Genomic DNA, 14,971 nt, shown 5'->3' with positions numbered 1-14,971 from the left:
CATATGATTGGCTCACCCATGTACATTGCTATTTCTTCAACAAAGGATATCTAAAGAATGAAGGCGTATCCAAGCCAGTGCCTCACCTGCCTCTGACCTCACTGCACGTCACTGGATTCAATTACTAGTGGGAGCCAATACCCAAGCTAGAGGACACAGAATGAACAGGGAGGTAGAACAAGACAAGCAGGCCGTGTCTCCCAAAAGAAGCCTCAGCCGAGGCAAAAGTATCAAATTTGGAAAAAGTATGCAGAGAGGACCAAGTTCCAGCCTTGCAAATCTGTTCCACAGAAGCTTAATTTTTGAAAGCCCAAGAAGAGGGGACAGCCCTAGTGGAATGAGCTGTAATTCTCTCAGGAGTCTCATAAGCAAAAAGAATTATACTTCTCAACTAGAGGGAAAGAGAAGTAGCAGTAGCCTTTTGACGCTTACGCTTTCCTGAGAAACAAACAAACAGGGCAGAAGACTGGCGAAAATTCTTAGTCGCCTGTAGGTAGAATTTGAAAGCATGCACAACATCCAAGTTGTGCAACAGACGTTCTTTATAAGAAGAAGGATTGGGACAGAGAGAAGGAACATCAATCTCCTGATTAATATTTATATCCGAAACCACTTTAGGAAGAAACCCCAATTTAGTACGAAGAACCGCCCTATCCGCATGAAAGTTAAGGTAAGGCGAATCACACTGCAAAGCCGAGAGTTCTGAAACTCTCCAAGCAGAAGAGATAGCAGTAGAAACAAAACCTTCCAAGATAGCATCTTAATATCTATGGAATGCATTGGCTCAAATGAAGCCTGCTGCAAAACTTTAAGAACAAGATTAAGGCTCCAAGAAGGAGCAACAGGCTTAAACACAGGCCTGATTCTGACCATGGCCTGACAAAAATGTTGAACATCTGGCACATCCGCCAGATGCTTTTGTAACAAAATAGTTCTCTGAAAGGTCACATTTCTGCATTATCTGACTGACAACCCTTTCTCCAGACCTTCCTGGAGAAAAGACAAAATTCTAGGAATCCTGACCCTACTCCAAGAGTAGCCCTTTGATTCACACCAATAAAGGTATTTACGCCATACCTTATGGTAAATTTTTCAAGTAACAGGCTTACGAGCCTGGACCATGGTCTCAATGACCGACTCAGAAAATTCACACTTAGACAGAACTAAGCGACCAATCTCCAAGCAGTCAGCTTCAGAGAAATAAGATTTGGATGGAGGAATGGACCCCGAGTTAGAAGGTCCTTCCTCAGAGGAAACCTCCAAGGTGGCCAAGATGACATCTTCACTAGGTCTGCATACCAGATCCTGCGAGGCCATGCAGGAGCTATTAGAATTACTGATGCTCTCTCCTGTTTGATACGAGCAATAACCCGTGGAAGGAGCGCAAATGGAGGAAACTGGTATGCTAGACTGAAATCCCAAGGAACTGCCAGAGCATCTATCAGAGTGGCCTGAGGATCTCTTGACTTTGAACCGTACCTTGGAAGCTTGGCATTCTGCCAAGATGCCATCAGATCCAACTCCGGCACCCCCCATTTGAGGGTTAACCTAGAGAACACCTCCGGATGGAGAGCCCACCCCCTGGGATGAAATGTCTGTCTGCTTAGGAAATCCGCTTCCCAGTTGTCCACTCCAGGAATATGGATGGCAGATAGACAACAATTGTGAGCTTCTGCCCACTGAATAATCTGTGCTACCTCCTTCATGGCTAAGGAACTCCTAGTTCCTCCCTGGTGATTGATGTAAGCCACTGAAGTGATGCTGTTCGACAAACCTGATAAACCAGGCTAAGGACAATTGAGGCCAAGCCATCAGAGCACTGTAAATCACTCTCAATTCCAAGATGTTTATGGGGAGAGCAGACTCCTCCCAAGTCCATAATCCCTGCGCCTTTAACGAGTCCCAGATTGCTCCCCAGCCTAGCAGGCTGGCGTCCGTGGTCACAATCACCCAGGAAGGTCTCCGGAAGCATGTGCCCTGAGACAGATGGTCCTCAGAGAGCCACCACGGGAGAGAGCTCTCAAATGGAATCGAGCAAAGGGAATGATGTCCATGGAAGCGACCATCAGACCAATTACCTCCATACATTGAACCACTGATGGCTGAACAGTAGACTGTAGAGAGAGGCAGTAGGAGAGAATTCTGGATTTTCTAACCGCAGTCAGAAAAATTTTCATAGATAGGAAATCTATTATGGTCCCTAAGGCAGTGTTTTTCAACCAGTGTGCCGTGGCACACTAGTATGCCGTGAGAGATCCTCAGGTGTGCCACGGCAGACTGACAACAGTGTGACATATTTTTTAAACTTTGCTTGTTTTTTACTTCCAGTGCAGGGGTAGTTTGTAGGAGGCATGGCATAACATCACAATACATACAGTATGTGTGTGTTTGTGTGTATGTGTATATATATATGCTGTATTAGGCTACAATGTATGATTTTTTTTACATTTTGGGATGGTGGTGTGCCATAGGATTTTTTAATGTAAAAAAGTGTGCCATGGCAAAAAAAAGGTTAAAAATCACTGCCCTAAGGAACCTACCCTTGTAGCTGGAACAAGGGAACTCTTTTCCAGATTCACTTTCCAACCGTGGGAATGTAGAAAAGACAACAAGATCTCTGTATTAGAGTTTGCTTGTTGAAAAGATGGTGCCTGAACCAATATGTCGTCCAGGTAGGGCGCCACTGCAATTCCCCAAGACCTGATCACTGCCAAGAGAACCCCCAGAACCTTTGATAAAATTCTGGGAGCTGTGGCAAGGCCAAATGGAAGAGCCACAAACTGAAAGTGTTTGTCTAGAAAGGCGAATCTCAGGAATTTGTGATGATCACTGTGGATGGGAACATGAAGATACGCATCCTTCAGGTCTATGGTCATCATGAACTGACCCTCTTGGACCAAAGGAAGAATGGAACAAATGGTTTCCATTTTGAAGGACGATACCCTGAGAAACTTGTTGAGGCACTTTAGGTCTAAAATGGGTTGCAAAGTTCCCTCTTTTTTGGGCACCACAAACAGATTTGAATAGCATCCTAGACCCTGTTACCTTACTGGTACTAAAACAATCACTCCCAGGGAGGAAAGGTCATGAATGCAGTTCAAGAATGCCTCTCTTTTTACCTGGTCTGCAGATAATATTGATAGGTGGAATCTGCCCCTGGGAGGGTAAGTTTTGAATTCTATTTTGTAACCCTGAGATACTATGTCCACGGCCCAAGGATCTGGGACATCTAGTCTCCGGGCTTGAAAATACAGGGAAAGTCTGCCCCCCACTTGATCCGATCCCAGACTGGGGGCCGACCCTTCATGCTGACTTAGACACAGCTGAGGGTTTCTTTGATTGCTTCCCCTTATTCTAAGACTGATTGGGCTTCCAAGAAGACTTGGACTGCTCCTGCTTGGAAGAGGGAGAGGAAGACTTTTGACCTTTGTAGTTACAAAAGGAACGAAAATTACTTTGACGTCCTTTGAGTCTGTTCTTCTTGTCTTGCGGTAGAAAAGACCCTTTTCCACCCTAATATCAGCAATTATTTCTGCCAGACCAGGTCCGAACAAGGTCTTACCCCTTGTAAGGAAGCGCCAGAAGCTTGGACTTAGAGGTAACATCAGCTGACCAAGATTTTAGCCACAATGCCCTGCGGGCTAGGACAGTGAAGCCAGACATCTTGGCTCCCAGTCTAATAACGTGCATGTTAGCTTCAGAAATAAAGGAATTGGTTAGTTTGAGAGCCTTAATTCTATCTTGTATCTCCTCCAATGGAGTCTCTACTAAAATTGATTCAGACAAAGCGTTGCACCAATAAGATGCCGCACTTGCTACTGTGGCAATACAAACTGCAGGTTGCCATTGAAGACCTTGATGAACATACATCTTCCTCAAATAATCTTCCAGTTTTTTGTCCATGGGATACTTAAAGGAGCAGCTAGCCTCTATATGGATCATAGCTTTCTTAGCCAGTTTAGAAATAGCCCCTACTACTTTAGGCACCGTGTGCCAAGAATCTTTAATGGAGTCAGCAACAGGAAACATCTTTTCAAATACGGGAGACGGGGAGGAAGGAATCCCTGGCTTCTAGCTAAGCATGCAGCACAGAATTGCATAGGCAAAACAAATCTGTGCCTCTAGAAATAACAAGCATTTGTCAAAAGAGAGAGTCTTCCATGTCAATAATACTAAATAAAAAAAATCCCCAAATTGTAGAATTTTTTTAAATACACTGTCACTTTAAGAATTTTTTAATACCACAGCCGTAACACTTATACACAATTTGGCTGCCAGAAGTCTCTAAAACGATTGTATAGTAGATCGAAACTGAAGAGACTGAAATTCAATGACGCCGCTCTGCTACGTGAATATCCGACAGGAGAGAAAAGTCACAAGACCGGCAGAGAGAGGAAATTACGCAGCAAGTAAAAGCCGCGAGTTTCCCTCTGCCTACAACATAAGATGGTTTCAAACTCAAGCAGTCTGTTAGTTAGCCTGTTCTAGCTAAGCAAGTAAAGAAAACCAAATGCCAACAAAATTAGGCCAAAGAGGAAAAACATCCCAATAAAAGGAAGATTAACCCCTAGTCTCAGCATACATAATGTGCCTGCCAACTGCCAAAGAGAATTCTGTATAAAGGATTTTAAAAATGTCCCCATCTACTGAATATGAAATATTCTTCTGAAGTGCAAGTCTCCAAGACCTAGAAGACAAAAGCACTAACCTGCAGTCATGCTGTCTGGCAGGAAGACAGCTCACAAGACGCGAAAGGACACATACTCCTTACAGAGACTTATAGAAAAAGAAAGAACAGAGTAACCAACTCTGGCTTTCTGTACCATGGGCAGCAATGTGTTAGGAAATAAAGCAAGGACTACCTCACAACTTCCTAACTGCTTAAAAGCCACCACTACTCTACTGAAGAGATTGACGTGGACTCCGCTAAACCAAAATCCTTGCTTGCAGGGAAAAGTACCCGAAAAAGGAATGAATTTCTTCAGACACCAAACTTCACCTCCTCCATTAACAGAGGCAAAGAAAATGACTGAGGATTATGGGTAGGGGAGTGACACTTCACAGCTTTGCTGTGGTGCTCTTTGCCTCCTCCTGCTGGCCAGGAGTGATATTCCCACTAGTAAATGAATGGCGTTGTAGATTCTCAGTACTGCAGTAGCGGCTATAGAAAAGCAGCCAAGTGGGAAACAGACATAGCAGCAAGCTGGTGTTCTTTGCCTCCTCCTGCTGGCCAGGAGTGATATTCCCACTAGTAAATGAATGGCGTTGTGGATTCTCAGTACTGCAGTAGCGGCTATAGAAAAGCAGCCAAGTGGGAAACAGACATAGCAGCAAGCCCATTTAAAAGGGTGTTCCTGCAGCAGTTTTAAATACAATTAAAGGGCCACTAAACCCAAAATCTTTCTTTCTTTCATTATTCAGATAGAGAATACAAATTTAAACAACATTACAATTTACTTCTATTATTTATTTAGCTTAATTTTTTTAGATATCCTTAGTTAAAGAAAAAGCAATGCACATGTTGAACCAATCACACGAGGATTCTATGTGCAGCAACCAATCAGCAGCTACTGAGCATATCTAGATATGCTTTTCAGCAAAGAATATCAAGATCAGCTGCTTGCATTGTCCCTGTGGCTTGAAGAAAAAAAAATTCTCTAGGAGTTTCACCAAAAGATCATTGTTTTATTATACATATTTCTTGGAGCTAAAAGTAGTGTGTGTGTGTGTGTGTGTGTGTGTGTGTCACAGTGATAACCAAAACCACCACTAAACCAGCTAAAGGATGATGATATAAAAAGTAAATTCAGCCAGGACCAAAAGAAGCAGTTGCAACCATATGGGGAGCAAGTGCTTTTCATTATACACAATGCTATTTTGTTAGAAATGGAACTATAAAATACCAGAATGTCACCTCAGGCTTATCTGCAAACAGCTTCTTTGTCACTCTTTTCAGACTCTCTTCAATGCCTTTTCTAGACTTCTTCAGAAGGTCATCTGTCTGGTCCACTAATACCACAGTGTGACCTGTAGCTGCAGCCACCTGGTAAAACAGAAAGCAGAATTAAACATGCAGGAAACTACACATTTCATAAGATAAGCTATTAATTGACTCCAGTGTTTTTGTTTTTTTAAGCATACACACATTTGTTTTGTTAAATATCTTTGGAATTTGAGATCACACACACACACACACACATATATATATATATATATATATATATATATTTAATATGCACATATTACATATATACATCACATATATTAGGGGTGTGCATTTGGATGCTTTTGTAGCATCTGAATGCAGAATAAGGGCGCTCCTACCGTTTAGCTCAATTTGGAGCCACATTTATTCCTGCGAAAGTACAACACACTGAGATTTGGATTTGAACAGATATTAGTGTGTTGCACTTTCACAAGAATAAGTGAAGCTCATAAAAAAGCTGAACATAAATAATATATAAATATAGACACACACACATACATACATACATACATACTTTTAAACCTCGGTTAGTACAGAAAAAATATTTTGACAGTACACAAGTCAGGGATTCACATAAATGGGAGGAAAACGTATTATTCTATTAATAATAAAACAATGCATTGACCCTTCTTCATAACCCATTACCTGGGGTCAATGTGAAAACAAATAAATTCATATTCCTTGTATGTACCATAGTTAAATTAACTATTGCTCAGTATTGGAAATCAGTGGTTCCTACTTTCCAGCTTATCCGCAATAAAATAAATTACTTTCAATTAAGCGGCCGATTTGCTAGATACTAAAGAACAATTAATTTCCTTGTGGGAGCCTTGGATTATGTATACGGAAGCTAGGGCTAGACAACCACCGAATGCTAGCTCTAGTAGGGACCCCTAGAATAGGGACAGGCACCCTTTATAGATCAGCTTGAAATAGAGAGAATACTTTAGTCTTTGATTTTGATAATTGTCTAGAAATGGTTATTAGACATTGTATTAAATACTATATTGCTTACCTATAAGCGTATCAGCACCTTATTATACTACCTGCTAAGATTGAGTAGATCATTACAAATGGGCTATGTTCATTACAAGCATAGACAAAGATATTATTATATGTATTCTTACATGGTTTTTCCTTGTTTAATACTAAAATATAGGTATTGTACATTAAGGACCGTGACCTAATTGTATAATTTTGCAAAACTGTGATTGTATTTGTTATTTTTATTTTCTGAACATAAAAATAAAACAGCGATTTAGTACTGATATAATATTGCACCTCTAAGCACAGATTGCAGATCTAATTTATTGTCAGTGCATTGAACTTCTTATGTTAAATAACCATCTTCCTTCGAAAATAAAAAAAACAACCTATTTTGAGCAAAATAATTTGCTAAATAAAGAGAAATGCACCTTTTAATCCTATATAGAAGAAAAACTTGCAAAAACATTTTTAATGAGCGTCATATTACAACAAGTGTGTCATTTAGATTAAAGGTGAAATGAAAAAACACAAATTTATGCTTACCTGATAAATTTATTTCTCTTGTGGTGTATCCAGTCCACGGATCATCCATTACTTGTGGGATATTCTCCTTCCCAACAGGAAGCTGCAAGAGGACACCCACAGCAGAGCTGTCTATATAGCTCCTCCCCTAACTGCCCACCCCCAGTCATTCGACCGAAGACAAGCAAGAGAAAGGAGAAACTATAGGGTGCAGTGGTGACTGTAGTTTAAAAATAAAAAAAAAACACCTGCCTTAAAATGACAGGGCGGGCCGTGGACTGGATACACCACAAGAGAAATAAATTTATCAGGTAAGCATAAATTGTGTTTTCTCTTGTAAGGTGTATCCAGTCCACGGATCATCCATTACTTGTGGGATACCAATACCAACGCTATAGGACACGCATGAAGGGAGGGACAAGGCAGGCGCTTAAACGGAAGGCACCACTGCCTGTAAGACCTGTCTCCCAAAAATAGCCTCCGAAGAAGCAAAAGTATCAAATTAATAGAATTTAGAAAAAGTATGAAGCGAAGACCAAGTCGCCGCCTTACAAATCTGTTCAACAGATGCCTCATTCTTAAAAGCCCATGTGGAAGCTACCGCTCTAATAGAATGAGCTGTAATTTTTTCAGGAGGCTGCTGGCCAGCAGTCTCATAAGCTAAGCGTATTATACTCCTTAGCCAAAAAGAAAAAGTTGTCGAAGCCTTTTGGCCTCTCCTCTGTCCAGAATAGACAACAAACAATGCAGATGTTTGATTAAAATCTTTAGAAGCTTGTAAATAAAACTTTAAAGCACGAACCACAACAAGATTGTGTAAAAGACGTTCCTTCTTAGAAGAAGGATTAGGACACAGTGACGGTACAACAATCTCCTGATTGATATTTTTATTAGATACCACCTTAGGTAGAAACCCAGGTTTGGTACGTAACACTACCTTATCTGCATGGAAAATTAGATAAGGGGAATCACATTGTAAAGCAGATAACTCCGAAACTCTGCGAGCCGAGGAGATAGCTACTAAAAACAGAACTTTCCAAGATAAGAGCTTAATATCTATGGAATGCAAAGGTTCAAACGGAACCCCTTGAAGAACCTTAAGAACTAAATTTAAACCCCATGGTGGAGCAACAGGTTTAAACACAGGCTTGATTCTAACCAGAGCCTGACAAAATGCCTGAACATCTTGAACCTCAGCCAGACGTTTGTGCAACAGAATAGACAGAGCAGAAATCTGTCCCTTTAAGGAACTAGCTGACAAACCCTTCTCCAATCCTTCTTGGAGAAAGGATAATATCCTAGGAATCCTGACCTTACTCCATGAGTAACCCTTGGATTCACACCAATGAAGATATTTACACCATATCTTATGATAGATTTTCCTGGTGACAGGCTTTCGTGCCTGTATTAAGGAATCAATGACCGACTCGGAGAAACCACGCTTTGATAAAATCAAGCGTTCAATCTCCAAGCAGTCAGACGCAGAGAAATTAGATTTGGATGGTTGAAAGGACCCTGAAGTAGAAGGTCCTGTCTCAGCGGCAGAGTCCATGGTGGAAAGGATGACATGTTCACCAGATCTGCATACCAAGTCCTGCATGGCCACGCAGGTGCTATCAAAATCACCGATGCTCTCTTCTGCTTGATCTTGGCAATCAGACGAGGGAGCAGAGGAAACGGTGGAAACACATAAGCTAGGTTGAAGGACCAAGGCGCTGCTAGAGCATCTATCAGTGCTGCCTTGGGATCCCTGGACCTGGATCCGTAACGAGGAAGCTTTGCATTCTGACGAGACGCCATGAGATCCAGTTCTGGTTTGCCCCAAAGTTGAATCAACTGCAAATACCTCCGGATGGAGCTCCCACTCCCCCGGACGAAAAGTCTGTCAACTTAAAAAATCCGCCTCCCAGTTCTCTACTCCTGGGATATGGATAGCTGATAGATGGCAAGAGTGAATCTCTGCCCATAGAATTATCTTTGAAACCTCCAACATTGCTAGGGAACTCCTTGTTCCCCCTTGATGGTTGATGTAAGCTACAGTCGTGATGTTGTCCGACTGAAATCTGATGAACCTGACCGCAGCAAGCTAAGGCCAAGTCTGGAGCGCGTTGAATATCGCTCTTAGTTCCAGAATGTTTAATCGGAAGGGGGGCCTCCTCCGGAGTCCATGATCCCTGAGCCTTCAGGGAGTTCCAGACTGCACCCCAACCCAGAAGGCTGGCATCTGTTGTTACTATTGTCCAATCTGGCCTGCGGAAGGTCATTCCCTTGGACAGATGGACCCGAGATAGCCACCAGAGAAGAGAATCCCTGGTCTCTTGATCCAGATTTAGTAGAGGGGACAAATCTGCGTAATCCCCATTCCACTGACTGAGCATGCAGAGTTGCAGCGGTCTGAGATGTAGACGGGCAAACGGTACTATGTCCATTGCCACTACCATTAAGCCGATTACTTCCATACACTGAGCCACCGAAGGGCGAGAAGTAGAATAAAGAACACGGCAGGAATTTAGAAGTTTTGACAACCTGGCCTCTGTCAGGTAAATCTTCATTTTTACAGAATCTATCAGAGTTCCCAGGAAGGAAACTCTTGTAAGAGGGGATAGAGAACTCTTTTCTTCGTTTACTTTCCACCCATGAGACCTCAGGAATGCCAGAACAATGTCCGTATGGGACTTGGCAATTTGAAAATTCGATGCCTGTATCAGAATGTCGTCTAGGTAAGGGGCTACTGCTATACCCCGCGGCCTTAGGACCGCCAAGAGTGACCCCAGAACCTTTGTAAAGATTCTTGGTGCCGTGGCTAACCCAAAGGGAAGAGCCACAAACTGGTAATGCCTGTCTAGGAAGGCGAACCTGAGAAACTGATGATGCTCTCTGTGTATCGGAATGTGAAGATAAGCATCCTTTAAATCCACGGTAGTCATATACTGACCCTCCTGGATCATAGGAAGGATGGTTCGAATAGTCTCCATCTTGAAATTTGTTTAGAATCTTGAGATCTAAGATTGGTCTGAAGGTTCCCCCTTTCTTGGGAACCACAAACAGATTTGAATAGAAGCCTTGCCCCTGTTCCTCCTTTGGAACTGGGTGGATCACTCCCATAACTAGGAGGTCTTGAACACAATGTAAGAATGCCTCTCTCTTTATCTGGTTTGCAGATAAATTGTGAGATGTGAAATCTTCCTTTTGGGGAAGAAGCTTTGAATTCCAGAAGGTATCCCTGAGACACAATTTCCAACGCCCAGGGATCCTGGACATCTCTTGCCCAAGCCTGGGCGAAGAGAGAAAGTCTGCCCCCTACCAGATCCGTTACCGGATCGGGGGCTGATCCTTCATGCTGTCTTAGAGGCAGCAGCAGGCTTCTTGGCCTACTTTCCTTTGTTCCAAGCCTGGTTAGGTCTCCAGACCGGCTTGGACTGGGCAAAATTTCCCTCCTGTTTTGTATTAGAGGAAGTTGAAGCTGCACCACTCTTGAAATTTCGAAAGGCACGAAAATTAGGCTGTTTGGTCCTTAATTTGCTGGACCTATCCTGAGGAAGGGCGTGACCTTTTCCTCCAGTAATATCAGAACTGATTTCCTTCAGTCCAGGCCCGAATAGGGTCTGCCCCTTGAAGGGAATGTTGAGAAGCTTAGACTTTGAAGTAACGTCAGCTGACCAGGATTTAAGCCATAGCACCCTACGCTCCTGAATAGCAAAACCTGAGTTCTTAGCCGTTAGTATGGTTAAATGAACAACGGCATCAGGAACAAATGAATTGGCTAGCTTAAGAGTTTTAAGCTTGTCAAGGATATCATCCAATGGGGTTTCTACCTGTAGAGCCTCTTCGAGAGACTCAAACCAGAAGGCCGCAGCAGCAGTGACGGGGGCAATGCATGCAAGGGGCTGGAGAATAAACCCTTGTTGAATAAAGATCTTTTTAAGATAACTAATTTTTTGTCCATTGGATCTAGAAAAGCACAACTGTCCTCGTCAGGGATAGTGGTACGCTTAGCTAGAGTAGAAACTGCTCCCTCCACCTTAGGGACCGTCTGCCATAAGTCCCGTGTAGCGGCGTCTATAGGAAACATCTTCTTAAAAACATGAGGGGGAGAGAACAGTACACCTGGCCTATCCCATTCCTGAGTAATAATTTCAGAAAACCTTTTAGGGATTGGAAAAACATCAGTGTAATTAGGTATTGCATAGTATTTATCCAATCTACATAATTTCTCTGGGACTACAATAGTGTCACAGTCATCCAGAGTTGCTAAAACCTCCCTGAGCAATACGCGGAGGTGTTCAAGCTTAAATTTAAATGTAGACATATCAGAATCAGATTGAAGTATCTTCCCTGAATCAGAAAAATCACCCACAGATTGAAGCTCCCCTGCTTCAGCTTCAGTATAATGTGAAGGTGTATCAGACCTAGCTACTAAAGCGTAAGAGAGCTCTGTATTTATTCTATTCCCAGAGCTGTCTCGCTTTCCTTGCAATCCTGGCAGTTTAGATAATATCTCTGTAAGGGTATGATTCATAACTGCCGCCATGTCTTGCAAGGTATACGCAATGTGCGCGCTAGAAGTACTAGGCGTCCCCTGAGCGGGATTTATAGAATCTGACACGTGGGGAGAGTTAGCCGGCATAACTTCCCCCTTGTCAATTTCTTCTGGTGATAAATTTTTTAAAGCCAGAATATGGTCTTTATAATCTATAGTAAAATCAGTGCATTTGGTACACATTCTAAGAGGTGGTTCCACAATGGCTTCTAAACATAATGAACAATGAGTTTCCTCTATGTCAGACATGTTTAAACAGACTAGTAATGAGACCAGCAAGCTTGGAAAACACTTTAATAACTGTGAACAAGCAAAAAATAAACGGTACTGTGCCTTTAAGAGAAAAAAAAACAAACACAGAAACTGCTAAAACAGTGAAAAAAGCAGTAAATCTTACGAAATTTTTACAGTGTGTATAATAGGCTAAAAGAGCATTGCACGCACTTGCAAATGGATGATTAACCCCTTAGTTTCAAAAACGGATCAAAAAAACGATATAAACATTTTTTAAACAGTCACAACAAACTGCCACAGCTCTGCTGTGGCCCTACCTGCCCATACAACGAATTTGGAAGGCACCAAAACCCTTTAGAGAGGTCCTAAATGTTCAGGGGACTCCTTCAGGGAAGCTGGATGTCTCAAGCTGCAAAAACAAAAATAGGCCCCTCCCAACCTGTACTCACAGTGAGAGGGCCTTAAAAAACTATCCCTAGGAAAATCTAGACAGCCATGTGGAAAAAACTGGGCCCCAGAATAAAGTTTTTATCACCAATATGTAAAAAACGTTTATACACTTCAAGCAAACGTTATATATCTTTCAGTAATGTGAGTAAATAATAAAAATATTACCCTTTACAGCAAGCATGATACCAGTCGTTATTAAATCACTGTAATCAGGCTTACCTTAAAATAAATCCGGTATTGTCAGCATTTTCTAGCATATTCATTTCTCTAGAAAATTTAAAACTGCACATACCTCAGAGCAGGAGACCCTGCACGCTATTCCCACAGCTGAAGTTACCCATCTCTTCAGTTATGTGTGAAAACAGCAATGGATCTTAGTTACAACCTGCTAAGAACATCAAAGACCACAGGCAGACTCTTCTTCAATTCTGCCTGAGGCTAAAATAGTACAACTCCGGTACCATTAGAAAATAAACTTTTGATTGAAGATAAACTACATTAATTCACCACATCTCTCTATGCTACTTCCATTGTCGAGAGCTGCAACAGAATGACTGGGGGTGGGCAGTTAGGGGAGGAGCTATATAGACAGCTCTGCTGTGGGTGATCCTCTTGCAGCTTCCTGTTGGGAAGGAGAATATCCCACAAGTAATGGATGATCCGTGGACTGGATACACCTTACAAGAGAGACAGTACATTGCAAGGCACTACTCACAAAACAAACTGTTTTTCTGTAGCACAATATGAAGTGACAAAAAATAAATCAATCATCTGAATAACCGTATTAAAAGGGAACCTTAACACATAAAGTGATAGTATATCCTAGTGTTTGTGAAACGCTAGGATTTACCAGTGCTACGAATAAAGGGGACTTTCAGTCAGGAAGTATAAAATGCTTTATGCTGAAAGTTCCTTTATTTGCCTGCAAAAAAATAGCGATCTTCCGTGGCGACCTTGGTAACCAGCCATGATTAAACTGTCATTAAACTGCTGTGTACGACTAAGTAGCATGGTTACTACTCATCATGATATTTTCCCTCCTGTCCCTGCAGCTCTAGCATCGTATTATAACCTTTCAAAAGTTCAAGTTCAGGGTAGTGAAGTTCTACACACTTGGCGACGCCATCTTGGAATTTTGGTATTTTTCTACAGAAGTGGTGCACATTCACAGATCAGTGATATTGTTGACTTCTTGACAAGCGGTACGCTCCACTTCAGTTTAGCTGTACAATACAGTGGGAGCCATACCTTTTTACAGTCATTGCATTGTTCTGTCATTCCTGAGTTGTTGTTTTTTTCTTATATTTATTTGTTATGTAACTTTTAAACTGGGTACAAAAGTAAAAAAAATGTAACTCTTCTACTTTTTATTGTACAAGATAATACAAGAGCAAGGTACAGCTGTAACCCCCCCCCCCCCCTAATTTTACTGATCAGTGAAAGTTCACTGCTTCTGTCACAGGATGCAATATTAAATGTGTACAAAGATGGCGGCACCTAGTAAAAAGATGCAGATCTTTACCAACTAGCTTCTGTAATGGGTTAAAAAAAAAAAAAAGAACAGCTTTAAAAAAAGTTGCAGGTACAGGAGGAAAAAGAATAAACATGGTGAATAGTAACCATAATACTGTGGTTGTACTCAGCTGTTTAAATGTCCCTTTAACCCCTGTTGCAGTGGCCAATCACACATAGTCATTGGCAACTCTGTTCCTACAAGACACACAATGGCTGCTGCTGTCAGACTGAAAAAATACAAAATACTTTACAGTATCATAAAAAAGTGTTATGAAATTAAACTCAGATGTATTTATTGTTATAACTTTTGAATGAGGAACCAGTTTACTAAATAATGTCAAAATTATTACTGAAAAATGTGGAAATCTATAATTATTGTCTAATCACATATTACAAAGCATTAGTTTTGCACCTAGCTTGTGTAAAACATATTTTAAAAACCTATAACAAAAGAACACAGCAAATACTTGAACTTCATCTGTGTACCACATCTGAACAATAATCCTCTTTATAGAGATCCTATTTATCTAAATAAAATTCCACATTATGTTGATGACAACTTAAAAAAAACAATACAAAATGGCATACTCTAAAATCTTAGCAGCAAATTTATTTAAGCAATGAATGGGTGCACTAAGTTACAGGAGGCAGGGTTGTACATGATATTTTGCCAATAAAATACATTGCGCAAAAGCACTAAAGCCTGTTATGGTCTTGCACATACCAAGGTTAGGGAG

The 14,971-nt window shown here is 41.4% G+C and overlaps 1 protein-coding gene across 1 annotated transcript in view; it reads right to left on the bottom strand.

Annotated features, from left to right (window-relative positions):
- Window positions 1-14,971, bottom strand: part of HADH (hydroxyacyl-CoA dehydrogenase) — a 93,574-nt gene that overhangs the window by 72,958 nt on the left and 5,645 nt on the right. Inside the window, exon 2 of the mRNA XM_053703526.1 lies at window positions 5,915-6,043. Within this exon, the coding sequence (XP_053559501.1) occupies window positions 5,915-6,043 (129 nt within the window). The remainder of the gene's footprint in view (window positions 1-5,914; window positions 6,044-14,971) is intronic.

This window comes from Bombina bombina, chromosome 2 (genome assembly GCF_027579735.1).
Source record: "Bombina bombina isolate aBomBom1 chromosome 2, aBomBom1.pri, whole genome shotgun sequence".
In the NCBI taxonomy this organism is placed as follows: domain Eukaryota; kingdom Metazoa; phylum Chordata; class Amphibia; order Anura; family Bombinatoridae; genus Bombina; species Bombina bombina.
Note: the sequence above shows the minus strand (reverse complement) of the source record. Positions and strands in the feature narration are given on the sequence as shown.